The 25,362-nt window shown below is 44.2% G+C and overlaps 1 protein-coding gene across 3 annotated transcripts; it reads right to left on the bottom strand.

The window, feature by feature from the left end:
* Positions 1-5,439: 5,439 nt before the first annotated feature.
* LOC140895804 (caspase-8) lies at positions 5,440-21,369 on the bottom strand. Of its 3 annotated transcripts, XM_073306414.1 has the most exons (11): positions 20,339-21,369; positions 17,886-17,960; positions 17,438-17,776; positions 15,720-15,825; positions 14,086-14,224; positions 12,050-12,109; positions 10,946-11,002; positions 10,088-10,179; positions 9,249-9,360; positions 7,147-7,636; positions 5,440-6,226 (listed from the first exon to the last, which is right to left on the bottom strand). In XM_073306414.1, exons 3-11 carry the CDS (start codon positions 17,746-17,748, stop codon positions 6,085-6,087), a joined length of 1,509 nt encoding a protein of 502 aa, XP_073162515.1. In that variant the 5' UTR covers positions 17,749-17,776; positions 17,886-17,960; positions 20,339-21,369; the 3' UTR covers positions 5,440-6,084. The 3 variants fall into 3 exon arrangements, with proteins under 3 accessions (XP_073162515.1, XP_073162514.1, XP_073162516.1); XM_073306413.1 differs by lacking the exon at positions 17,886-17,960 and having other exon boundaries at positions 20,339-21,368; XM_073306415.2 differs by lacking the exons at positions 10,946-11,002; positions 17,886-17,960 and having other exon boundaries at positions 20,339-21,365.
* Between the last annotated feature and the right edge of the window lie 3,993 nt (positions 21,370-25,362).

Below are 25,362 nucleotides of genomic sequence, written 5' to 3'. Positions count from 1 at the left end.
CAGAAGAGGCTGTCCTAGGGGCCCAGCCAGGCATGGAGGGTGGAGAGTGCTGGGCAGGGAGGGTCAGTTCAATCAGTCACCCGCCCTGTGTGAGAGAGGTGTACAGGAGTGGGGTGTGTCACCTCTCCCCCTATGTGTGTGTGTGGGGGGGGAGGTAGGGGTGTGTGTGTCACCCCTCCCAGTGTGAACCCTAAAGCCTTAAAGATAAATAAAAAGAATCCAACTACGCAGTATTTCTTTTCAACAGGCTTAGCCAACTTCATGTTAATTTGAATGTGTGTACCGCATAGTTCTGATTGATTGATCGTTGTTCTAAATCAGCCATAAAAATGGGGGTACCCGCATGGCCCCACAGTATGCCAACATTTTTATGGCTGATTTAGAACAACGCTTCCTCAGCTCTCGTCCCCTAAAGCCCCTACTCTACTTGCGCTATATTGATGACATCTTCATCATCTGGACCCATGGAAAAGAAGCCCTTGAGGAATTCCACCATGATTTCAACAACTTCCATCCCACCATCAGCCTCAGCCTGGTCCAGTCCACACAAGAGATCCACTTCCTGGACACTACAGTGCTAATAAACAATGGTCACATAAACACCACCCTATACCGGAAACCTACTGACCGCTATTCCTACCTACATGCCTCCAGCTTTCACCCTGACCACACCACACGATCCATCGTCTACAGCCAAGCTCTGCGATACAACCGCATTTGCTCCAACCCCTCAGACAGAGACAAACACCTACAAGATCTCTGTCAAGCTTTCTTACAACTACAATACCCACTTGCGGAAGTGAAGAAACAGATTGATAGAGCCAGAAAAGTTCCCAGAAGTCACCTACTACAGGACAGGCCTAACAAAGAAAATAACAGAACGCCACTAGCCGTCACCTTCAGCCCCCAACTAAAACCCCTCCAACGCATTATTAAGGATCTACAACCTATCCTAAAGGATGACCCAACACTCTCACAAATCTTGGGAGACAGGCCAGTCCTTGCCTACAGACAGCCCCGCAACCTGAAGCAAATACTCAACAACAACCACATCCCACACAACAGAACCACTAACCCAGGAACTTATCCTTGCAACAAAGCCCGTTGCCAACTGTGCCCACATATCTATTCAGGGGACACCATCACAGGGCCTAATAACATCAGCCACACTATCAGAGGCTCGTTCACCTGCACATCCACCAATGTGATATATGCCATCATGTGCCAGCAATGCCCCTCTGCCATTTACATTGGTCAAACTGGACAGTCTCTACGTAAAAGAATAAATGGACACAAATCAGATGTCAAGAATTATAACATTCATAAACCAGTCGGAGAACCCTTCAATCTCTCTGGTCACGCGATCACAGACATGAAGGTCGCTATCTTAAAACAAAAAAACTTCAAATCCAGACTCCAGCGAGAAACTGCTGAATTAGAATTCATTTGCAAATTGGATACTGTTAATTTAGACTTAAATAGAGACTGGGAGTGGCTAAGTCATTATGCAAGGTAGCCTATTTCCCCTTGTTTTTTCCTACCCCCCCCCACCTCCCCAGACGTTCTGGTTAAACTTGGATTTAAACTTGGAGAGTGGTCAGTTTGGATGAGCTATTGCCAGCAGGAGAGTGAGTTTGTGTGTGTGTGTGTGTGTCCCCGGGAAAAAGGGTGGGGGGAGGTGAGAAAGCCTGGATTTGTGCTGGACATGGCCCACCTTGATTACCATGCACATTGTAGGGAGAGTGGTCACTTTGGATGAGCTATTACCAGCAGGAGAGTGAGTTTGTGTGTGTGGTTTCTGGAGGGGGGTGAGAGAACCTGGATTTGTGCAGGAAATGGCCCACCTTGATTATCATGCACATTGTGAAGAGAGTTGTCACTTTGGATGGGCTATTACCAGCAGGAGAGTGAGTTTGTGTGGGGGGGGGTGGAGGGTGAGAAAACCTGGATTTGTGCTGGAAATAGCCCAACTTGATGATCACTTTAGATAAGCTATTACCAGCAGGACAGTGGGGTGGGAGGAGGTATGGTTTCATGATCTCTGTGTATATATAAAGTCTGCTGCAGTTTCCACGGTATGCATCCGATGAAGTGAGCTGTAGCTCACGAAAGCTCATGCTCAAATAAATTGGTTAGTCTCTAAGGTGCCACAAGTCCTCCTTTTCTTTTAGCCATAGAAGGGTGATTGAAAGCTGATCCTACTCTGATACAAGAGCACACATTTCTCAGTACTAGAGATAAGCAAGACATTATCCACAGAAGCTGATTTTATAACTTATCCACTTAACCCCGTAACATTTACCACCACCTTAACACCCCAGAACACTTAACCTCTCTGTGCTTCAGTTTCCCCATCTTCAAATAGGGATAACACTATGCTATCTTACAGGAATGTTAGAATTAACTCTTTAACGACATAAAGGGGAGAACATGACAGGAGTCATCACTGGAAGGGGAGGAGATTTGATGAAGACAGATATATATACACACACACACACACAGTGCAGTGCACCATTGTCTTCAATGACCAAAGAACCAAACATTGGAAAGGACAACTCTGGACCCTTCCTCTGCGACCCACTGCAGTCACCTCAAGCAAGGAAAGCAGGGGAAAACACACACAACAGAGGCAAAGGCTAGGTAAAAGCAAGTACTTATTTATTGTGATCCAGGACTCAAAGTGGATGTCTCCCTGCTGCCCATAAGGGGTTGCCTGTACTTGCAGAGCCAGAGAGACATGCAAGAGTCACTGAGAGATCTGGCTCTAGAAAAGACAAATGCCTATTCCAGTCTACAAACTATACTACACAGAGATTGGAGGGAGTCAGGGAAAATCAAAAATGAGTGCCTCAACTTTTACATTTGGTCACAAACCTGTGGATCCTGGGGCTGTGAAGCTGAATTAATTAATGCTTGTAAAGCACATTGAACTCTTCACATGTAAGAAGCTAGAGAAGTGCAAACTGTTATATCATCATCATCCTGTTTCTTGGTCACTGTCTGGGTGGATACAAATAGATTTTTTTTTAAGTGCTAAACAAATTTGAATCTTCTATAAGTGCAGAGAGAATATTTTCTTCATTTCAGTTTATTCAACTAGTTCAGGATTCAGAGTAGCAGCCGTGTTAGTCTGTATCCGCAAAAAGAACAGGAGTACTTGTGGCACTTTAGAGACGAACACATTTATTTGAGCATAAGCTTTCGTGGGCTAAAACCCACCTCATTGGATGCATGCAGTGGAAAATACAGTAGGAAGATTTTATATACACAGAGAGCATGAAACAATGGGTGTTACCATATACACTGTAACGAGAGTGATCACTTAAGGTGAGCTATTACCAGCAGGAGAGCAGGGGGAGAAAAAAAAACCTTTCGTAGTGATAATCAAGATGGGCCATTTCCAGCACTTGACAAGAACATGTGAGGAACAGTAGGGGGAAAAATAAACATGAGGAAATAGTTTTACTTTGTGTAATGACACATCCACTCCTAGTCTTTATTCAAGCCTAAGTTAATGGTGTCCCATTTGCAAATTAATTCCAATTCAGCAGTCTCTCACTGGAGTCTGTTTTTGGAGTTTTTTGTTGTAATATTGCAACTTTTAGGTCTGAAATCGAGTGACCAAAGAGATTGAAGAGTTCTCCGACTGGTTTTTGAATGTTATAATTCTTGACATCTGATTTGTGTCCATTTATTCTTTTACGTAGAGACTGTCCAGTTTGGCCAATGTACATGGCAGAGGGGCATTGCTGGCACATGATGGCATATATCACATTGGCAGATGTGCAGGTGAACGAGCCTCTGATAGTGCGGCTGATGTGATTAGGCCCTATGATGGTGTCCCCTGAATAGATATGTGGACACAATTGGCAACAGGCTTTGTTGCAAGGGTAGGTTCCCGGGTTAGTGTTTTTGTTGTGTAGTTGCTGGTGAGTATTTGCTTCAGGTTGGGGGGCTGTCTGTAGGCAAGGACTGGCCTGTCTCCCAAGATCTGAGAGCGATGGGTCGTCCTTCAGGATAGGTTGTAGATCCTTGATGATGCGCTGGAGAGGTTTTAGTTGGGGGCTGAAGGTGACGGCTAGTGGCATTCTGTTACTTTCTTTGTTGGGCCTGTCCTGTAGTAGGTGACTTCTGGGTACTCTTTTGGCTCTGTCAATCTGTTTCTTCACTTCAGCAGGTGGGTAGCGTAATTGTAAGAATGCTTGATAGAGATCTTGTAGGTATTTGTCTCTGTCTGAGGGGTTGGAGCAAATGCTCCCTGAGGAAGGAGTCTACATAGCCAGACAATCCTGCTGTCAGGGTGCCAATGCCACCCTATACTGGAAACCTACTGATGGCTATACTTACCTACATGCCTCCAGCTTTCATCCAGACCACACTACATGATCCATTATCTACAGCCAAGCTCTACGATACAAACGCATTTTCTCCAACCCCTCAGACAGAGACAAACACCTACAAGACCTCTATCAAGCATTCTTACAACTACAATACCCACCTGCTGAAGTGAAGAAACAGATTGACAGAGCCAGAAGAGTACCCAGAAGTCTTCCCAGGATCAGATCAGTAAATCCAGAATGCAAATCAAGGAAGGTTTGGTTTGTTTTTGTTTTTTTTTTCTTTTTGGGGGGAAGGGAGGAGGAGGGTCAGGAAGGGCACGGGTTGAGATAGTAAAGATGGATTTTGGTAAACCAAGATGGGATGTTTTTCTATAAGTTATGTTCTAGTTGAAACAGGAATTAATTCAGGAAAGTCCTATGTCTCCAATATAGGAGGTCAGACTAGATGATCACCAGGGATTCTAGAAACCCATTTGCCATGGAAAAACATGGAATTTAGAGATTCTGTAAAAACAGTTTTTACATTTTGTGAAAAAATAAAAACACATTAACTATTAACTACATTTTACTGAAAGTACCAGTGTCGCTTATTCAATGTGTGCAACCTCCCCCATTTGTGGTTGATTTTTGAATGCGTTTTAAATTTACATTGCTAAACATACTCCAATAAACTACTTCCAGTGTATAGAGGTTACTCAACAGCATATAGGGGTTTGCGTTTTAAGGCATCTCAAATTTCACTTCAGCCTCCAGAGGTGAGAAATTTAAGTTATGAAAAGAGGCCAAAAACTTAAAAAAATCACCCCTAAAAACTGTCTCACTGCGTTTGGCAAGGAAAAATTTCATGTTGATGGAATTTCATGTTCATGTTCTGTACTGTATGCAGCAAGGCTATAGATCACATTCAAAGGCAGATAGCTGTAGAACACATGGAAAGGGCTAAACATAAACTGAACGAAAAGAAATGAAAACAAGAGGCTGAAACCACAGGGCCATCAACAACAGTAATGAAACAATTCACTGTAACCGTATCATTCGAGTGTTTATGCATTAAAACCCCCCCACAATTTTCTGAAAATATAGAATACAGACATACAAATTGCAATTCTATTAATTTTATTATAGTGTTTGATGGCACAGGTAGGCTTTGAACTTGCTTAAAAATTGTAAATATGTCAATAAAACATTGCGTTCAACTGATACCTATACACATTGTGGCTAGAGAAACTAAAATTCAGCATTTGATTTTAATTGTGGAAAAATACGGATTTTTATGTTTTTTTACTAGAGAATTTTGGGGATTTTCTTATCACAGAAAACTAGGATCCCTGATGATCACAATGGTCCCTTTTGGCCTTATCTATGAATAACATTGACAAATGGAAACTGTACAATTTCCTCATTATTTTGGAATCATGATTTTGCAGAGTGCTTCTTCATTTGAAATCATGACCAAGGGGTCAATCCTAGAAGGTGCTGAGCACGCTCACCTCCTGCTAAAGTAGACAGATGCAGGTCAGTCACTCAGCCCCTTCACTTACACACATAATCAGGCCATTTGGTGACTTGGACAGCTGCAGATCTGGAAGTCAGGACACCGAGCCATTGCAGGGAAGGAGATCTGAGAGCTGAGGTCCCTCATTGCCTTGCAAATCCAGTCCATTTGTCTTTTGGAACTGCAAGTTGAATCCATCCCAAAAAGTAGCTCCTAATGTAGCGTATCCCAGACTTATTATTTCTTTGGTTAATTGTCTGACGTTGACATCTGGAAGATCAGTTGTCTCCGCAGGGTTGATTTTATTTCCGGCATCTGCTTTTTCCCATTAAAATCTTTTTCTCCCATTTCTTTGTTGACTTGTGTCAGGATGGTCAGCAGATCCATACGCCTTAAACAAATTACAAGAAAAAAAAAAAGAAAGTTACATAGAAATACATGGTAGTTTCCAACTAGGCTTGTGAGGCTGGTCTGGGAAGTTATCCATGTTTGCTTGATACCATGATCCCTTGAGGCAAGGACAATGGCTTCCCTGTACTTCTGGCTAGTCACTCAGTTTTAACACTCTACTATGTAACCATTACACTCCACATAGATCTGAAGAAAAAAATTTCAGAAAGGCCACTCAGTGTAAGTTTTTCTACCAAGTGACATTTGTCTTCCCTCTCGGTACTGATTAGGAGCAGCATTTAGATAATATGGAGAAACAGATGAACACATCATCCAATCCCTCCCCCTGCCCTCCATGATGCTACACAAGACTTATCACCAGACACCATTTCCCTTCATTTCTAACCAAAACGCTAGCAATTCTTTTTTTTAAATAGACCAGCAGCCTAGGGAAGGGAGGTTCTTGCCATTGTTCTTTACTAAAAAGATTTGCCTGCTTCCACAGACTCCCATTAATTCCCATTGGTCATTTAATATTGTAAAATTCTATACAGGATACATCTGGGGAGGTAGCACAGTGTGGAGGGTTGAACTGGGGACTGGGCACCTGAAGGTCCAACAATACAATCCTGGCTATGCTGCTGATTTATGTAACCTCAGGCAAGTCACTTAAAGTCAATCTTATTTGTACAACAGGAATAACAATACACACTTAGCAATGTGAAAGAGGGGTTGTGAGGTCTAATTAATGATCATGCGGTGCTTTGAAGATGCAAAGTGCTATATACAGTAAGTGGAAAGTACTATTGTCAATGGGTTTCTATTAAGCTAGTTTAAGAAAGTGTTTCTGGGACAAATGCATTCCACCTCTTCATCAGTCCTCTATGTGCTATTAAAATGGGGAATATGAGTAGTACTTACTGTGGGCAGAAAGACTCTATTCCCTTGCAGAGGCACTGAATGAATGCGCTGCCTCTCTCTATGTATCTGTAGCACTCAAAGTCTTCCACTGTAGCCATACTAATGAGGATATCAGCCCAGTCAGGAATGGAAGGCAAGGGTAAAGCATCTGTCTCCAGCTGTCGAGAAGAATCTTCTTCCACTAGGATACTTTTCTGCCCTGTCTTACCTTGGCAGGCTTGAATAAAGAAGAGTTTGGGTTTGCCAGCAAGCGAGGGGCACTCAGATCCAGTGAAGCAGGAGACCAGATCTTTGACGGCTGCAGAATTCCAGTCTATCCCATATACTTTACCTTTTTCACCATGTGAGAGTAAGCAGCAAATGAAACAGTCCATGTTGCTATGGTCCTTCTTGCTATACTTTTTGATTGTCTCATGGATTTCCTTTGCTTCTAGGTTTCGGTGCTCAATTGTCTCAAACTGAAGCCACTCAAAGACCTGTTTCAGAGCCTCTGAGAGAGAAAGCGAGAGGGAAAGTCAGCACTCATTTAACATAAAGAAACAGAGGAGAGGGAAGAAGATGATGAAATGGTAGCCACTGCACTGGAGAACAAGAGACACCGTCAGGCAGTTTGGAAAGTGTTACAGTCCCACAAAGAAGCCCACCTTATTTTTCCACACCCTGTCAGTCCTCTTGGATAAAAATGATATTGCCCTAGCAAGAAATACACAACTATTCATTTACTCCTGATACAATGCCTTTGCCTTGAGCATCATGCTGTCCTCCCAGAAAAAAGCAGGTTTTACTTCCATAGAAATCAATCATCATAAATTAGGAGAGTTTAGTTTGCTTAAGCATCTTTCACCAACTTCATGCTGCACAGAGATTTGAGATATTTATGAATAGCTCTTGATAAAACAAGATAATGATGATGTACTTATTTAAGGCTGGATTCTGCCACTCTTCCAAGAAGTAGTTCCTTATTCTGCAAATAATCCTGTTGAAATTAACTACTCTGTGCAGAGCAAGAGCAGCAGAATCTGGCTCTTACCAAAGGTAAGGATCTACACAGCTTTCCCAGTATCTGCTGACTTTGTAATGGGCGAGAAGAGTCTTCTAGAGAAAAGAGGGTGACTGGAAACGAGCAACTTGAAAGGGGTCAGAGTTAAAATTCAGCCATGTACGCTTTTTTAAGACACCATGTTAAAAAGGAAGGATGTGTGGATTCAGACAGACATGGAGTTATTGCAGGAGGAAGGGCTTGGAGGCAAATGGCAAGATAAGATAGTTGGATTCATTTGAGCATTGCTGCAACCAGATTTGTCTATCTACTGGATCAGAACACTTTCTAACTGGCAGTGTGGTCTCCGGATATCCTCCAGCTGCAGACAGTAGGTTAAGTGAACACAGAATTGAGAGCTTACGGATTTCATGGCAATTCTAAGAACACGACTATTAAAAAAAAGAGAGAGAAGTCATCAAGCAGAAAGACAACATAGCAGAAAAGGCATACACATATATATATATACACACTCTGTCAACAATAGCTTGTACCCAGAACAGAAAGACTTTCCTTCCTTAAACTACATTTTTAGCATATTCTGTCCAAGAGGGTAAAAATAAGTCTGTCAGCTATAAACAGACAAATTCTAATGCGGGAATTGCCAAGGAGACTAAAAGGGGTGTTTTTACAGCAAGATAACTAATCTGAGTCAGCTCTCAGGCTGTAAAATCCTGGCGGAGACAGCCTCTGTTGTCACTGCAGTATAAGGAGGTGAGGTCATCCACAGGTGGGGAGTGTAGTGTTGACCTCACCGAGCAACTACAAGGTAAAAACTACTTCTATCTCCATTAGGCTGTTATAGGGAGAGAGCTAACACGGATTAATTGTCAAGCTGTAAGACGACCATCCTTTTTAGCAGTGAAGAGACTGCTTTTCCAATGCCATAATGGCTGACACTTCTGTCAGACCAACCATGGAGGGAAGGGAGCTTGGTGAGAGTGGTCTTGTGAAAGGAAAGAGTGACAACTAAGTAGCTTATCCATTTTACAAAGAAGGGTAGATTAAATGGTTCCCTCAGACAAAGAAACCCCCGCAGTAGTTCAACAAGCAAAATAATTACCAGCATCTTTGTCTGTGCCTGTCCTGGTTTCATCAGGATTTTTAAAATCAGAGTTGTTCAGTATCACACAATAGCCATGAGGATTATTGTCCATTCTGTAGGAGTTCTTGAGCTGTAGAGATGTACAGAGTGTAATGACAAGATTGTAAAAGCAACATAAAGAGCTGTGGGTTTTAAGGTACCCAAAAGAGAAATGGGACGATTGTTACCCCGCCTCATCTAAGCCCCACAGACATACCACACGCTGGGGAAGCGCTGTAGGGGAAGTCTGTGAATCTGGGACAGCTCTAGCCTCTGCCTGCAGGGGGATGGAAGGGAGTGGGGAAATAAAAACCCTGTTTCCTTCCCCCGAGCACTCCTTCCCTCCCCCATGGCGAGTTTATTGTTCTGGAGTAGAGGGAAAGGGAGCAGGTGTTTGTCCCAGCCCAACGCGCCCCTCTCCCCCCAAGAGCACATGGTGGGGGCTACCTTTGAGATTCCTGCTCCCTCCTTCCTTTGCTTGGTGGGGTTCGTTGGTTCTTATCCATTGATTCAGCATGATTTGAGGGAGGGAGGGAAGTGCTTAACCATGACTGCCGGAAACTCTCCACTGGCTTCAGGGTGTCCTGGTGGTTCTCTTCCCCTCTCCCACTCCCCCAGTGGCACACATTGCTCTGTTTCCTGTCTAATGGGGTGTTGATCCTCAGGCAACACAGCAAAGGGTGGGGCTTACTCTTGTATTCTGGATGAGAGTTCCCTAGGGCCTCACCAACAATTGTAGGGAGGGTTGTAAATGGGATTTATGCCCATGAGGGTCAGGAGCAGAGCAGCAGTTCAAGCTAAACATCAGGATTTCTTACCTTTGGCACTGACACTGCTTCCTTTGCTCCCAATTCACCTGGGCCCACAAATGCACATGTTTTAGGGCAAGGAACTTCCTGGTGAATATGACCTACAAGGGGCACGAAAGGAGATTTAGAGTCAAAAGGACAGTCTTAACTTTAACATAATTCAGTATAAAAAATGGCATCCAACTGATCTGAAGGAGTGGGGTGGGGACTAGCTTCCATTGTGGACACATCATTTTGAGGGATCTTTAGACAGAGATTCATTTTTTGCTATTTCCAGCTGAGCAAATCCATAGACGGGCTTCCTTTTTAAGGAAAGATGCTTTGCAATAGATTACTTGGTCAATATGTAACTGCTGCAAATGATCACTACTATCAGGGGAAGGCGAGTTTTGTCTTATGAGTGAGTGTTGGACAAAAAAAAGTGACCCTGTGTCCTGTTAAAGGGAATATTTTCTTCCCATTTTTCTTGGATTTAAATTCAAAGGAAGATCCATTATACACTATGTTGAAAAGAGCTGCAATAATATCTTGGAGCAGAAGTGGGACAGCAGCAAATGTTTCAGAAAGACTATTGTTGTAACATTGCTAGATGTCAGAAACCAAAAGGCATATACCGATGGCTGCCACGCAGTTGAAAAAATAAAATAAATAAATAAATAAATAAAAAGGAGATTTTCGTATTTCCACCAGAGTATAAAAAGGAATATAAAAGGAGAGTTTCTTCAATTCAGATAAGAAATCACAGAGTCGGGAATAGATGTGATTTGCTATTTCCTGCAAAGTCCTGGATAGTTAAATAAGAAAAATGCTTTATTTGGGGAGGGAGAGTGAGGCATTGAGGCCCTGATCCTGCAATGGGATACGCACAGGCATAAAGCTCCCCTCTGCATGGATCCTGTCCGATTTCGGCCTGCACGCCGTTTGCTTGGAAAAAAAATCAAAAGAGAATTCTGGATGAGGAGAGAAACAGAGAGAATGAACTGTCTGAACCGATCGGTATTTCTAATGTCCAAGCTCTCATCAGCTAATCTGTCACTCTTTGTTGAGCATTTAGTATTATTTGCAATGTCCTCAATGTGCTAGGCATGTTCTAAAGAGAACATTTATTAAAAAATAATAATAATAACTGAATTCTGCCAAGCCTAGTAGAAGTCCAGCTGAATCCCTCCATAGGCAGCACAGCAGAAGTGGGTAATCAGAAGGGACTAAAAGGGGGATCAGCTCAGCAAGGGTGTTTCATGCACTGGGGACAGTGTAGAAGGAGGCACTGAGATAATTAAGTCAGAAGCTGAAAAATTGGTGGACACAGAAGCATCGTTCAGTTATTCAGACACTAGCCTGAGGCTCTGGAATCTCATGTTCAATTCCCTGCTCTGCAACAGACTTCCTTTGTGACCTTGGGCAAGTCACTTTGCCTCTGTAACTCAGTTCCTCACCTCTAAAGTAGGGACAATGGTACATCTCTACCTCACAGGGGCTCAGATACTGTAATAATGGGGACAATATTGGATAGAATCACCTGCTGGAGCAGAGTGTTAGACAACTTCCAACCCCTAAAACATGACAAACTGCTCACATTTTCATCATTGTTTACCACTTAGATAATGTCTATAGCCTTAGCACCTATGGGCCTACCACTGCTTAAGATCAGGCTGTTTTTAGGTATATTTAGTTAGTGATGATTAGTCCTATTTTTAACCATATGAATCAAGAGGCCGAGTCTACATGGCACTGACCATGAAATCTTTACAGGCTTCGGAATCTAGGTGGGAAACAATGCAGGTAACAAACTTCTTCACACTTAGGGCAGTGACCAGACTCTTAGCTAAATTACATTTAATTAAGTGAGCCTGTGCTCTAGTTCATACAGGAATTAATTCAGGGGAAGTCTTAAGGAGACAAGACCTGATCACAAGGGTCTCTTCTACCCTTATAATTTATTAATCTACTTAAGGAGCAGTAACAAAATACCTTCGGTAATTGTCAGGCTCTGAAAAGAAGGTTCCAAGCTTGTGATCGATTCATCTGGGGCTGAAACATGAAGAGACAAGAAGAATGATGGAAAAATTCAACTGAGGCTATCCCAAGTCTCAGAGCAGCCAGATTCTCAAGGCATCAGGTTTACTACACACCTAGTCTTCAACAGAAGCTACCCTGAAGCCTTAAAGGACAAATAGCCTGGGCAGACAAAGCAACTCATCCAGTACACACACAATTCTGGTGAGCCTCGCTCTCTGTGTGAAGTTATCTAAACTGTCAATACATTAGATCATGGTCAACTGACACCAGTTTCCAACATGGGAAAGAAACCCTGTAGCTGTACCAGTTCTGCAGCTTCTTCGCTATATTTGTCATGTCCCACTGAATAAGAGTTCCCTTGAGGTTTTATTTTTAGGTGCTGAAGGAGAGCCCTCTTTCTGTTAGTGACTGATGATTCTCTTCTTGTCCCCTCCAGGAATGGGTTCCCCTCTTGCCCTCCTGGTGATGGATTAGCCCATTGACAGGTTGACCATTTCTGTTGCCCTGGCTGAGATAAAGGCCCTGTCTATACTACAGAAATAACAATATTTAAACAGGATTGTGAAAAATGGTTGTAACACAGGCATCTACGAGGGTTAAAACATAATTCTCCATCACGGTTATGACTGGGGATGTAAATAGGGTTTAAAATAGTAACCATGTAACCTATTAAAATTCTATCAGTTAAAGAACAGTTCTTCTTAACAGTTAAGAAGTTCACATAGACAGGGAACTGGGAGTGCAAGGGGTGCTGCAGCACCCCCATGTTTTAGCGCATCACCCCTGCCGTCCCCGCACCTGGGGTCCCAGCTGCCGTCCCCATGTCCCGGGCACAGAGCTGGCAGTGGAGTTTAATTGTTAACCAAAAACCAATGCTCATCAGTTAACCAGTTTTACATCCCTAGTTATGACATTTTTATACTGTCTAGACTGGCAAAAATAAGTCATAATCACGTTTAAACATGGCTGTGCTGAAAAAGTATTTTTCTGTAGTTGCAACAGGGCTGAAAAACATGACTCCTTCCTGCTCCATCTAAAGAGATGAATTAAATAATTTTCCCCCTTGGCTACAGTCCTGGTCTACAATAGAATTCCTGGAAATCTCCCACTGTCACAATGCCTCTAGAGGCAGCGGTGGGGAGCCCGATTGTGTAGACATCATTCAGGTGCCCTCTGACGGTTACTGTGCTGATTACATCTACCCTGTGCTAGATAACAAGGGGTGATAAAGCACCAGTGCTCTGTTGACACTAGTGTTTCCACTGTTGCTGCCGCTAGTGGAAGAATTTTTTATAGTCAAGATTCGACGCAGCCACTATCTGCCTCAGAGCCATTATCTGCTCTACTCACCAAACAGGTGATGCTTACATCCTTAGAATGGCTGGGAGAAAGAGTCCAAATGCTCTGAGAGCCGTCCAGGGGGCCTCAGAGAAACATACACGACTGTGCCAAATGCAAATGAGAACCTGCTATGAAAAAAAGTCTGTGTATTCTCACTTTCCCCTGGCCGCTGGATGGTGCCTCTCATTAACTGTTTCCTGAACGTTGGGCCTGTCAGGTGAACAAGTCATTGCTTCAGCCCCAAAAGCTGATCAAGAACACAGTAACTGGAAGTGCTGGAAATGTCCCACTTTCTGTTTTAAAGCATTTGGCACCGACTGGAGTAAAAATGCCTCCCTTCCAAACCCTTTCTGTTATGCTTCTTTCCAACCTTTCCACTAGCTGACGGAGATTAAAGCCTAGCAGCTCGCTGACAGCAAGATCTGTAAGTCTACAGACTAGTCTCCCAAGGGAAGCGGTACAGGTCTCACTCTTGGAGACATTTAAAACTAGACTGGTCAAAGCACAGAAATTAATACTAGGCAGAACAATTCTTCAATAGTTCCTAAAGGGGGCAGACGACATCCAATGTCTCCCTCATCACCACCTCCTTTGGTCCTCGGGACTCAGTCAAAAGAATATTCAAATGGGTAGTTTAAAATCATTACCTTGTGTTTCTACTTCGTAGGTATTAATTTTTTGCACCAGGTCAGGTCTAACTTCCTGTAAAATACTCTTCAGCACCTTTAATTTGGTTTCATTCATTATCCCAGCTTTTTCCATTTCTATAAAGAGCTTCAATATTGTCTGTTTAAAAAAAATATTCTGATGTATTAGTTTCAGGTAGCACCCAACATATTAGGCATCAAACCAAAAGGAAGGCAAGGTTCCCTGCTCTGAGGAGAGGACAAGCTGAAGACAGAAACAGACAGAGAATTGGGGGGAAGAGAAATACACCAAGTTAGAAGGTGGTAGCGGGTGTCAAGATGTGAATTAGCCGCCTCATGGGAAAATAAATTAAGCTAAAACAAGGGATTTTAGGGCTGGTTTACATATGGTTTTTCTGCACATATGTAACAAAACAGATTTCATTAAACCAGTGCAAACCACTAAGTAGATACTCTTATTAAACTGGTTTAGCTTAATCCAGTAATTGACCGAATTAAATTAAACTAGAATAAAAAGTGTGGTATAAACCTGGATAAGTGCATCTCTATTCCAGATGCGTAACTAAGATGGATTTTTTAAAAACAATTTAGTTACACTGCTTTAGGTTTTCCATTACATCAATTATTCCTAATTACTACCCAAATTTGTAATTGTATCAGCTAATCTTCCCAGGGGGACCATAGCAGATTTGGGGCTTTTAGGGAGAGTTTTAATGCAGAGCATAGAGGCCTTGTGGATGAACTCAGGAAGGGTGCTTATGAACAGTATGTAGTATTTTCATAGCAATTTCTATCTTCAAAGATAGTGATTTGTCTATCTAACCTTCACCATACCCTGGGAGGCAGCTAGGCACATTATCCAGTGTTACAAATAAGGAAAGGGACAGAAAGGTTAAGTGACTTTCCCAGGACCACCCGAGTCATTGGCAGAGCCAGGATTACAATTTAGGATTGTCTGACTCCCAAACCCTGTGCTTTTTCTCCAGCTCACATCCTCCTCCTTTGGGTGCCACCCAAACATCAATACCCTGAAAGCAGTGGGAAGAGAAAAGGAGTGTGCTGAATTTGTGGGAGGCAGAGGCAGGGAGATGGATGGTGTGGATAAGACAATGAGAATGTGGGAAAGACTGATAAAGTGGTGGGGAAAGGAGACTAAGACAGGAGGGAGAAAGAAGGACCCATTCTCTAATGGAGACCATCTCACAGCTCTTCCACTTCCTCTGAACAATATAATCTTAACATGATCCATCCCCACTGCAAACTGGGATTTACATGCACCTGTTCTCTCTACCTCCTTCGAGGAAAGAGTTAAACTATGGCTACTACAGACCTTACAGCGGTGCAGCTGAACTGATGCAGCTGTGCCACTGTAAGCTCTCTGTGTAGCTGCTCTAAGCTGACGGGAGAGAGCTCCCGTTGGCTTAATTACTCCAGCACCTGCTGGCGGTAGCGCTCTCATCGACTTACGCACCGGTGTGCTCAGCACTAAGTCGGCATAAGTTATATTGCTTAGGGGGGTGGGTAACCACACCATTGAGCAATATAACTTATGTTGATGTAAGGTGTAGCATAGCCATAGCCAGAGACTCAAAGCCAACTTTGCACAAGAAGCCACCACGATCAAGTGCTCTTACAGCATTGTCCTGAAGCTTCTTCTTTGGAAGCTCCTTTTGCAGCAGGAATCTTACACTGGCAACTTCTTCACTAGTTATTTCTTCAGAGATTCTGTAAAGTAGTTGCCTGACAATATAGGAAGGAGAGAGGGAAGAAAGGAAGCAAATTAGTCAAAATGAAGATTACCTAAATGCCCCATGTGCCTGACAGGCTGGTCCACAGTAAAAGGGTTTGCTTCATCCTTATCACTGCTGTGTACAACATCCTTGAAAGCCAAGACCAAGATCACCACCACAGTCTCAGAAAATTGGTGTGGTCCAAAGTGAAAACAATTGCTCTCGGAAGCACTCAGTGGCATGCTTCCAGGAATGAGACAGTACATAGCACACATCAGGTTACAAGTAACCTAGGTAAGACTGGTTTCAGAGTAACAGCCGTGTTAGTCTGTATTCGCAAAAAGAAAAGGAGTACTTGTGTCACCTTAGAGACTAACCAATTTATTTGAGCATGAGCTTTCGTGAGTTACAGCTCACTTCATCGGATGCATACCGTGGAAACTGCAGCAGATATTATATACACACAGAGATCATGAAACAATACCTCCTCCCACCCCACTGTCCTGCTGGTAATAGCTTATCTAAAGTGATCATCAAGTTGGGCCATTTCCAGCACAAATCCAGGTTTTCTCACCCTCCACCCCCCAACACACAAACTCACTCTCCTGCTGGTAATAGCTCATCCAAAGTGACCACGACCAAAGTGGTCACTTTGGATGAGCTATTACCAGCAGGAGAGTGAGTTTGTGTGTGTATGGGAGTGGGGGGGTGAGAAAACTTGGATTTGTGCAGGAAATGGCCCACCTTGATTATCATGCACATTGTAGGGAGAGTGGTCACTTTGGATGAGCTATTACCAGCAGGAGAGTGAGTTTGTGTGTGTGGTTTTTGGAGGGGGGTGAGGGAGTGAGAGAACCTGGATTTGTGCAGGAAATGGCCCACCTTGATTATCATGCACATTGTGAAGAGAGTTGTCACTTTGGATGGGCTATTACCAGCAGGAGAGTGAATTTGTGTGTAGGGGGGTGGAGGGTGAGAAAACCTAGATTTGTGCTGGAAATGGCCCAACTTGATGATCACTTTAGATAAGCTATTACCAGCAGGACAGTGGGGTGGGAGGACGTATTGTTTCATGATCTCTGTGTGTATATAATATCTGCTGCAGTTTCCACGGTATGCATCCGATGAAGTGAGCTGTAACTCACGAAAGCTCATGCTCAAATAAATTGGTTAGTCTCTAAGGTGCCACAAGTACTCCTTTTCTTTTTTCTAGGTAAGACTCAGGCTCTCTCTCTGGATTTGAGAGGATCAAATCCAACCCCAAGCCTGCTTGACCCCTCTCTAGTTACAATACAATACTATGATTGTGAGATAATATCCAGGAAAAAAGCATTCTCGGAGACTGAGTCTCTTTAGGAAAATGGAGATGTCACTTCTGTCGGAATAGTACCAAGGACACAATCAATAGCATTAGCGCATAGAGCTAAATACCAGTCCTTAAGTGTGCAAGACGCACAGAGCCAGACTGAGAAGTATAAAATTCTCCCTGGATTTGTGTGTGAGATAAAATGGAAGACAATTCAGATAGGAAACAAGAATGAACCTGGACATAACAGAACATCTCTACCTGGGTCTTTTAAGCCCAAGAGGCCCCAAAGAGTCCTTACTACCACACTGCATACCTATATGGTGAAACTTTTGCCTTGTTTGGGATTTGAAGCTCCCTCTCCATTTCGTCTCTGCTGGAGCTCAGTTTACCAGTCAGGAGGTCTATGCGGTTTACTCTGAACATTAGCTCCTTTAAGAAAGACAGATCATCCTCTTCTATCAGTCCCTTCTTCTGGAGCTTTTGGAAGAAATCTTTGGGATCCTGAATGTTTTCCTGATTCTTCAGTGGGATGTACTCTAGACTCAGAAACTTCAGGGCCATCAAGGTTTCCGAGTCCAGTTCCTCGCTGATGAAGAAGAGAAGCTTGTATATATCTGCGCTCATTTTATGGCTGAGAGATGAGGAATCAGATCTAAACACAAAGTGAGATGATGATGGAACAATGGGATTGATGGGCCAGTTCAACACAATTACAAAGGAGTCACGTCACGTGGAATGCTCCATAATAAATAGATACATACATCTTATGTCCCCCCCCGTCATAGTTTTGATGTTAGGTCTCTTTTGTCCCCTTTCAATTGATCAGCTTTAGGAATCTGCACTTGGGGATAGAAGCAAAGGTAAGAGAAAATGTAATGGAGACAAGCTCCTCCTGCTTTCCCTGGGAGGATGTTTGGGGTTTGCTGGCAGCAGAATCAACCTAGCTGCATGCAAGTGCTTCCTTTTTTCTTTCCTAGATCTTGTCTGTTGTTCTTTTGAAAGTCAGCATTATTCTTTTTCTAGAGATTTAATGCTACCCAGAAGCAAGATCCATATATCTGACACCTGTTTCCCCTAGATCTAAAATCAACAAAGTGTCTGAGCAATAAATGAGACCCACAGACATTACTCTATCACAGATGTGTGTCTTAATTGTAGTAAAAGCTTCCCTAAGCTACTACTGCTTCTATAAACAATTTTTTGTCTGGCCCCTGCAGGTCCCTGCAACCAGGCCACTCCAATTGTTTAGACAGGAAAGATAATTCACTTTTACTTGTTGTCTCCAGCACTTGCAAACTACAGCTCACAAGCTAAGCTAATTACTATCACGCTGCACATTTGTAAGTTACAGATCAGGTAAAGAGCATACTGATAATTTCCAAAGCTTTCGTAGAGGTTGGAGCCACATGTTTCCCATTTCACTGTGCACCTAAAGCCCCCAGTGACCTTTGAATTTTCAGTCCTGGACTACAGTTAGGGCAGGACACAAGTACAGTAGAACCTCAGAATTACAAACTGACCTGTCAACCACACACCTCCTTTGGAACCGGAAGTATGCAATCGGACAGCGGGCATGGGGGAGCAAATACAGTTCAATACCATGTTAAATGTAAACTACTAAAAAAATAAAGGGAAAGCAGCATTTTTCTTCTGCATAGTAAAGTTTCAAAGCTGCATTAAGTGGATGTTCGGTTGCAAACATCTGAAAGAACCACCATGTCTTGTTCAAAGTTACGAACATTTCAGAGTTATAAACCACCTCCATTCCTGAAGTGTTCATAGCTCTGAGGTTCTACTGTACTGAATTTAGAATGGGCCTCTGAATTTGGGCATATGGAGCATGAGGCTCCAAAAATCCTCAGACCATCGTGTGGGAACAGTAGCATATGCTGCTCGTCTGTCCGCCTCATTGCAGAGAGTGCCCGTCAGTGCTCTGCTCCCTCTGTGACAGCACAGCAGAAGGGCTACCCAGGGATATCAGAGGAGGGTGAGGGTTTGGGAGAAAGAATCTATCGGGTGGCTGAAGTTCTTTGAGTGGGCTCTGTGGGGGACCCCCTCTTAGCATGCTTGGAAGGTCTCTCTCCTCCAGTCTTTTTCATTTGGGCACCATTCTGAGACTGAAATTGTGAGGGAACATTTAGTATGGCAACCCTTTGGGAGAGCAAGCCTGCCTCCCACTGTCAGATTACCAGAGAAGTCAGTAATCCATGTGTATGGTGGCAGTGTCCAAAACCCCACCATGAGGTTGGGATCCCCCCCTTGCAGTTGGCTATCTTCAAACACATTGCAGCTTTGTGTAGACCAGGGTTTGTGATTCTGAGGTACAGAGTTGACTGATTGCCAAATTAACTTGAGTTAATGAATATAATTGTAAATGCTAATCTAGACACTCTACAATAATTTGTTCCATGACACAAACGTTTGTGGTTGACTTGAGGGCCCATTTTAAGGTAAACTGCAAAGTTCTGAGGAGCGTATGGATTAGCATTCACAATCGTGTTAGTTAACTTGAGTTAATTGGCAATCTTTTAACTGGTTACTATACAGTAGGACCTTAAATTCTTGTCTAGAAAAACCTAGTAAAACTCACTCCCTGTCCTACAGAGCACACTATCTAAAGCTCTGTTCCCCGACCCTCAATGTATACAAAATTAAATGTATTTCTCTTTTAAATGTATACAAAATTAGTTTAGAAACAGATGAGACTCTGCACCTCTGGGCCATATGAAAACTAAATGAGAAGAGGCATGAGTCATTCAGACAGGAGTCGGTGCTTTCAACTGCTTGATCTTATTTGTTACTTCTCTGAAAAAAAAAGAATACACACTTGATGGTTAATTGTCAATTTAAGATTGGGGGAACAGGTGTCCTCTGACACACATGCATACCCCTAGATTAAGGTATAAGCAATTTATAGCCATAAAAACGATCTTTCTGGAAAAGGGAATTAATTTCACTTTCACTTTCAAAACTTTCTGTAAACTTTGAACACTATAGTTTATATACCGTCTATTTTGCATACATATATCTGCATGTGTGTATGTCTGCCTGTGCTGATAGTGTACTAAAAATTCTAACTCCATTGTCTTCTGGCATTAGATTATAATCCAAAACAGGGAAAGAGAAAAAACTAGAAAGAGATATTGGCCTAGCAAAACTCAATTGCCTTCAAACATAAAATGATATTGAAGTTAAGGATGTGGATTTCACTTACTTTTGGGGTCAGATAGCTCAGTGGATGAAATGCCTCTGGATCTTGTTCCTTCTCAGTCCCAACAGGAAGTCATGCAACAGGAAAGGACTGGTCTCGAGACTGAGTGTATTGTCATGTGATTTACAGTAGTAGGTTAAATTAAATGACAACAGAATGAAAATTGTGATATTAACACAATGTCAACAGAGCTGTTCAATTCCGGAACTTGTCATCATTACAATTTCAAATATTACAAATAATCAAATATTGCAGATATGGAAACAGAGTTTGTAAAAATAAAACAAATAAACTAGTAAAAAGGGGTGAGTTGGAGCACAGCAAGCAGCATAATCAGGACACCTCTTGTTATGAAGGGAGACTTGAGTTGTTTCCTCTAAATGAAGAATTAAAGGGTCAGGAGAAAAACACGCTTGCTTCAAAAAGCTTTTCCACTTTAAAGTTTGTCTCTGTCCCACTTCCCTGCTTTGCCATTGGATCCTTCAGTCCAGAGGTGGGCAAACTTATTGGCCTGAGGGCCACATCTGGGAATAGAAATTGTATGGCAGGCCATGAATGCTCACAAAATTGGGGCTGTGGTGCGGGAGGGGGTGAGGGCTCTGGTTGGGGGTGCAGGCTCCGGGATGGGGCCAGAAATGAGGAGTTCAGGCTGTGGGAGGGGGCTCCAGGCTGGGGCAGGGGAGTGGAGAATGGGGTGGAGGGTGAGGGCTCCGGCTGGGGGTGCGGGCTCTTGGGTGGGGCTGGGAATGAGGAGTTTGGGGTGCAGGAGGGTGCTCTGGGCTGGGACTGAGGGGTTTGGAGGGCAGGAAGGGGGATCAGGGCTGGAGCAGGGAGTTGGGGTGCGGGGAGAGGCTCAGGGTGCAGGCTTTGGGCGGCTCAAGCGGCTCCCAGAAGCCGCGGTATGTCCCTTCTCCAGCTCCTATGCGGAGGCGCAGCCAGATGGCTCTGCATGATGCCCCATCCACAGGCACCACTGCTGCAGCTCCCATTGTCTGAGGTTCCTTGCCAATGGGAGCTGTGGGGCTGGCACTTGGGGCGGGGGCAGCGTGCAAAGTGGAGCCCCCTGACTACTCCTACGCGTAGGAGCCGGAGGAGGGCCAGGCCGCTGCTTCCAGGAGCCCTGGCTGGAGCACCAGAGCGGGGCAAGCCCCAGACCCCGCTTCCCAGGAGGAGCTTGAGGGCCAGATTAAAACAACTGGTGGGTTGGATCTGGCCTGCGGGCTGTAGTTTGCCCACCCCTGCTTCAGTCCCATCTATCTTACTATAGCGTCCATCTTTTCTATGCAGTTGGATCATTTTTAACATGCAATATTTTTTTATGGAAAATTATTTTATTTATATAAAAGAAAAAAGGAGAGAGACGGCCACCACCCCAAATACACAACTGGCACTCAGTGAACACATGGAACTGTAAAGTCTAAATGTTCTCTTGAAATTCATGTGTCTGAATGGTGTTTCAGAAAGATACATTGTAATGAATTGGTGATTAGTACTGGCCAAAAAACAAGAATTCTGTTTTGCAATATATTTACAAGTTGCAAAATCTGTTTTTGGTCGAATGCTGAACAACAAAATCGAGACCTTTTCAAATTTTTCATGAAAAATACCAGCAAGGCAGACACAATGCCAAAATAGCCAATAGCTCAGTGGTTAGGACACTCACCTCCAAAATTAGGCAGAGGAGGGACAGGGGTTTCCACGAATTGGCATTTTCTTAAGAAAAACATTTAATCAAAAAACTCTCAGCCAGCTCTCTCAGTAGACACCTAGACCTTAAGGGGTGTCATCCGCTCAAAACTCCATAGTGGCAGGGGACAGAGCTCAGCTATTCCTTTGTTCCAGAACCATAGGCCCTCTCCACCTAAGCTAAAGGAGGCTTTCTATCAGCTGCCTGTGATACAGGATCTATGGCAAACAGCTGAGCAATTCTGATTCTATACACCTTAGCCATTTGTATGCATAGCTTCTACTACATTAGTTGATTGCAATATTAAGGTATTTATTCTAAATTATTGGTATTTCATTGAGATTAACGAAGTCCAAGAGGACCCAAGGGAGAATGAATACATGAAAAGAAAAGATCTCCAAGATCCCCTCCATTTTACAGAGAGGCACTGGTTTCAATTTCCCTTAGCATTTGAGTTGCTTTTGATTTCCAAGCAGTTCTCTTACATATCTTTGTAATTTCCAAATGATCAAAGTTATTGTTTTAACTTTTCATATGATGCCATCTCTAATTGTACGCAGATGTGGATTTCGCCATTAATACAGGCATACTGTCTCAATACTTCCATCTTTACATACATCTAGGTTTAGCTTTACATCTCTGAGAAGTAAATAGGATGTAAGTATGGCCATATGTACTGCTCATCTGTTTCACAGATCCTATGCTGCTAACAGAAAAAAGAATGTCCTTTATCTTCCGTGGCAGGGGGTCTGTTCTTCACAAAGTTTACAGAACCACTGGCTTAGGTATCACACCCCAATTCACCCATTAACCACACTCATGCAGACAATAAATTCCCTTATGTCTGCAGAACTGGGATAGCACTCTTTTCCTGTGGATCTAAGCAGGCTCACAGATTTAAAATCTGCCAGAGGCAGCTCCCTTCCCACCAATATCCTAAGGCAGTGGTTTTCAACTTGTGATCCGTGGACCCCTGAGAGTCCACAGACTATGGCTAATTTCCATTTGAAATTTATTAAGCGTCTGCAAATGAAAAAAGGTTGAAAACCACAGTCCTAAGGTCTGCTTAGCAGTGGACTCATTCCTGTGACTTTACAGCTGTATTTTTTCAGAAGTGCATTATCTTCACTGGGGATAATGTCACTCTGGCATTGTCTGTGACCAACATCTACCTGTAAATAAATCAGGGTTTTCAGATTTAATAATTTTATTAAGATAATGTTGAAGTAAAAAGAAAACGGTACAGAGTTTAAGCATTGAAGTTTCTGGTTATCAGGGAAAAGGTACAGATTATCAAGGGGTGCGAAATTCGGTTTAGGAACGGGTGGCATAAGGAATATATAATCTGCAATCTCCCCGATTGGGGGTAAAAATTTAATGGGTCAAAGTACAGGCATTGAGATATGGGGGTATGTTGTCCGTAAAATGGACATGTTCAGATGTGGAGTATAATGAGCGGATATGATGATGAGGATGGATCTACCCTCATTTGGTGGGATTTAACGTTCAATGAGTTTATGGTTCCAGTTCATATGGTCCAATGGAAAAAGTCTCTCAGTCCCTTTCTCGTAGTTGATGCATGATTTTGTACTGGCTCACACCTCCTGGTACTGTCGGTGGCCAGTGATGTGTTTGATGTAGATATCCCTGGACCATCGGATGGTGTCCGAGACCATGAGGCGCTGCATGAGCCGTGCGTAGCGTCGACCGATCCCACAGGTCCGCAGCACACACTCATTGCAGGGGTCCCAAGCGCCCAGGGCTCCAACGATCAGGGCATACATCTGCACCTTGTAGCCCTTCGCTCTCAGGGTGTTGGCCAGGGGGGGCGTATTTTTCCAGTTTACGAGCTCGGGCTTCGCGGAAGGCCGGAGTCCTGTTCTCGAAGGAGACCGTGATGTCAACAAGGATTATCTTTTTCTGGGCCTCATCGGTGACTACCACGTCAGGTCGCAACTGGCTGTCAGTACCGGGGATGGCGCAGTTCATGGCGACCTCCCCCAGGTGCGGTGCGATGGCTTTCACCAGGCAGTTCTGGACGGCGTTGTGGCGCAGCTGGCAGGCTCTGGAGTGGGGCTTGCAGCTGCACAGGACATGGGGCAGGGTCTCATTGGAGTATCTGCACTTCCTGCAACGCTGGTCTCGGTTCCCATGGCGGACGGCTCCGTTGAGCAGGATGCAGTTGAGCCGGGCACAGTGGATGAACCGCCAGTCGACGAAATGGGTGAAGCCGCCCCCGGTGAGGAAGTGGTTGCTGGTGTCCCACTTCCTGGTCAGTTCGAAGGCTTTACTCTGGTCTGGTTTACGCTTCAGAGTTTCCATGTGCAGTGAGTGGATGGCTGCCTTCAGGGTCCTCTCCAGCATGCCCCTGGCGCTCGGGGTGACAATGGTGTTGTCGTTGGACCTCTTCTGTGGCACCAGGACTCCCAGCTCCTGGTGTTCCTCGCACCACTCCCAGTGGCAGCCGATGCGCTTCCCCAGGTGACACGTGGCATTGTGAGCGCGGGACCACTGTGAAGCGATGACACGCCCATCCCGTCCAAATTCGCCATCCAGGGAACCGCTCAGGAAGTTGGCGGTGTCTTGGTTGGAGGGGGGCTCTGCCGATCCGCTTCTTTGTTGCGTCATGGAGGGCGTTTGCTGCGATGTTCCTTACCATGGCGTCGGGACACGTCAGCAGGCCGAAGGCATGGGTGATCACCGCGATGTCACACAGGTCACCCATGCGGGGGACATTGGCATTGCCATGCCTGTGGACGATATAGACCAGCTCGTCTCTGGCTCTCTGGGGGAGGAACAGCCACTTCTTCACCAGCTGCTGGACGATCTTTTCTGCCTTGTTGAGGGGTACCTTCGCCGTGGCAGATCCACTTAGGACGAACCAGATGCGGGGGATCAGGAAGGTGTTCAGGGTGTTTATCTTCTGCCACGGTGCTAGCAGGGAGGTGTTGATCTTGGCAGCATCCTGCAAGATCTCCTGGATGACGTCCTCAGGTGTCTGCCGGACACGGAAACTCATTGGCATGCCGAGGTGCTGGTACACCTGCCCCTATGCCAGGGGGATGACGGGCTCACCCTGGATCTGGAACCCTGTCGTCTGCACCGAGTCCCTTTTGCTGCCATCGATGTGGAGAGCTGCGCACTTCTTTGCATTGAAGCGGAGCCCCATCCAATCAGCAGCTCGACTGGTGGCATCTAGCATACGTTGGAGGTTCTCTGGGTTGTCCACGGTCAGGACCAGGTCATCCGCATAAGCCAGGATGCTCACTCTCTCACCGTGGAGGTTGAAGCCATCTGTGCGTGCCATTGGAGATCACTCACAGCAACGGCCCCATGGCGA

The sequence above is a fragment of the Lepidochelys kempii genome, chromosome 11 (assembly GCF_965140285.1).
Source record: "Lepidochelys kempii isolate rLepKem1 chromosome 11, rLepKem1.hap1, whole genome shotgun sequence".
NCBI lineage: Eukaryota > Metazoa > Chordata > Testudines > Cheloniidae > Lepidochelys > Lepidochelys kempii.
This window is presented reverse-complemented; position numbering and strand designations above follow the sequence as displayed.

Bases quoted from the DNA above. Each gene is read 5' to 3' on its own strand.
- LOC140895804 (XM_073306414.1), bottom strand. From the start codon at position 17,748: ATGAGCGCAGATATATACAAGCTTCTCTTCTTCATCAGCGAGGAACTG. The intron at 14,225-15,719 runs GTAAGAGCACTT...TTTTTTAAACAG, and splicing joins AGAAGCTTCAGGACAATGCT to ACAATATTGAAGCTCTTTAT. The intron at 7,637-9,248 runs GTAATTATTTTG...TTTCTCTCTCAG, and splicing joins AGGCACAGACAAAGATGCTG to AGGCTCTGAAACAGGTCTTT.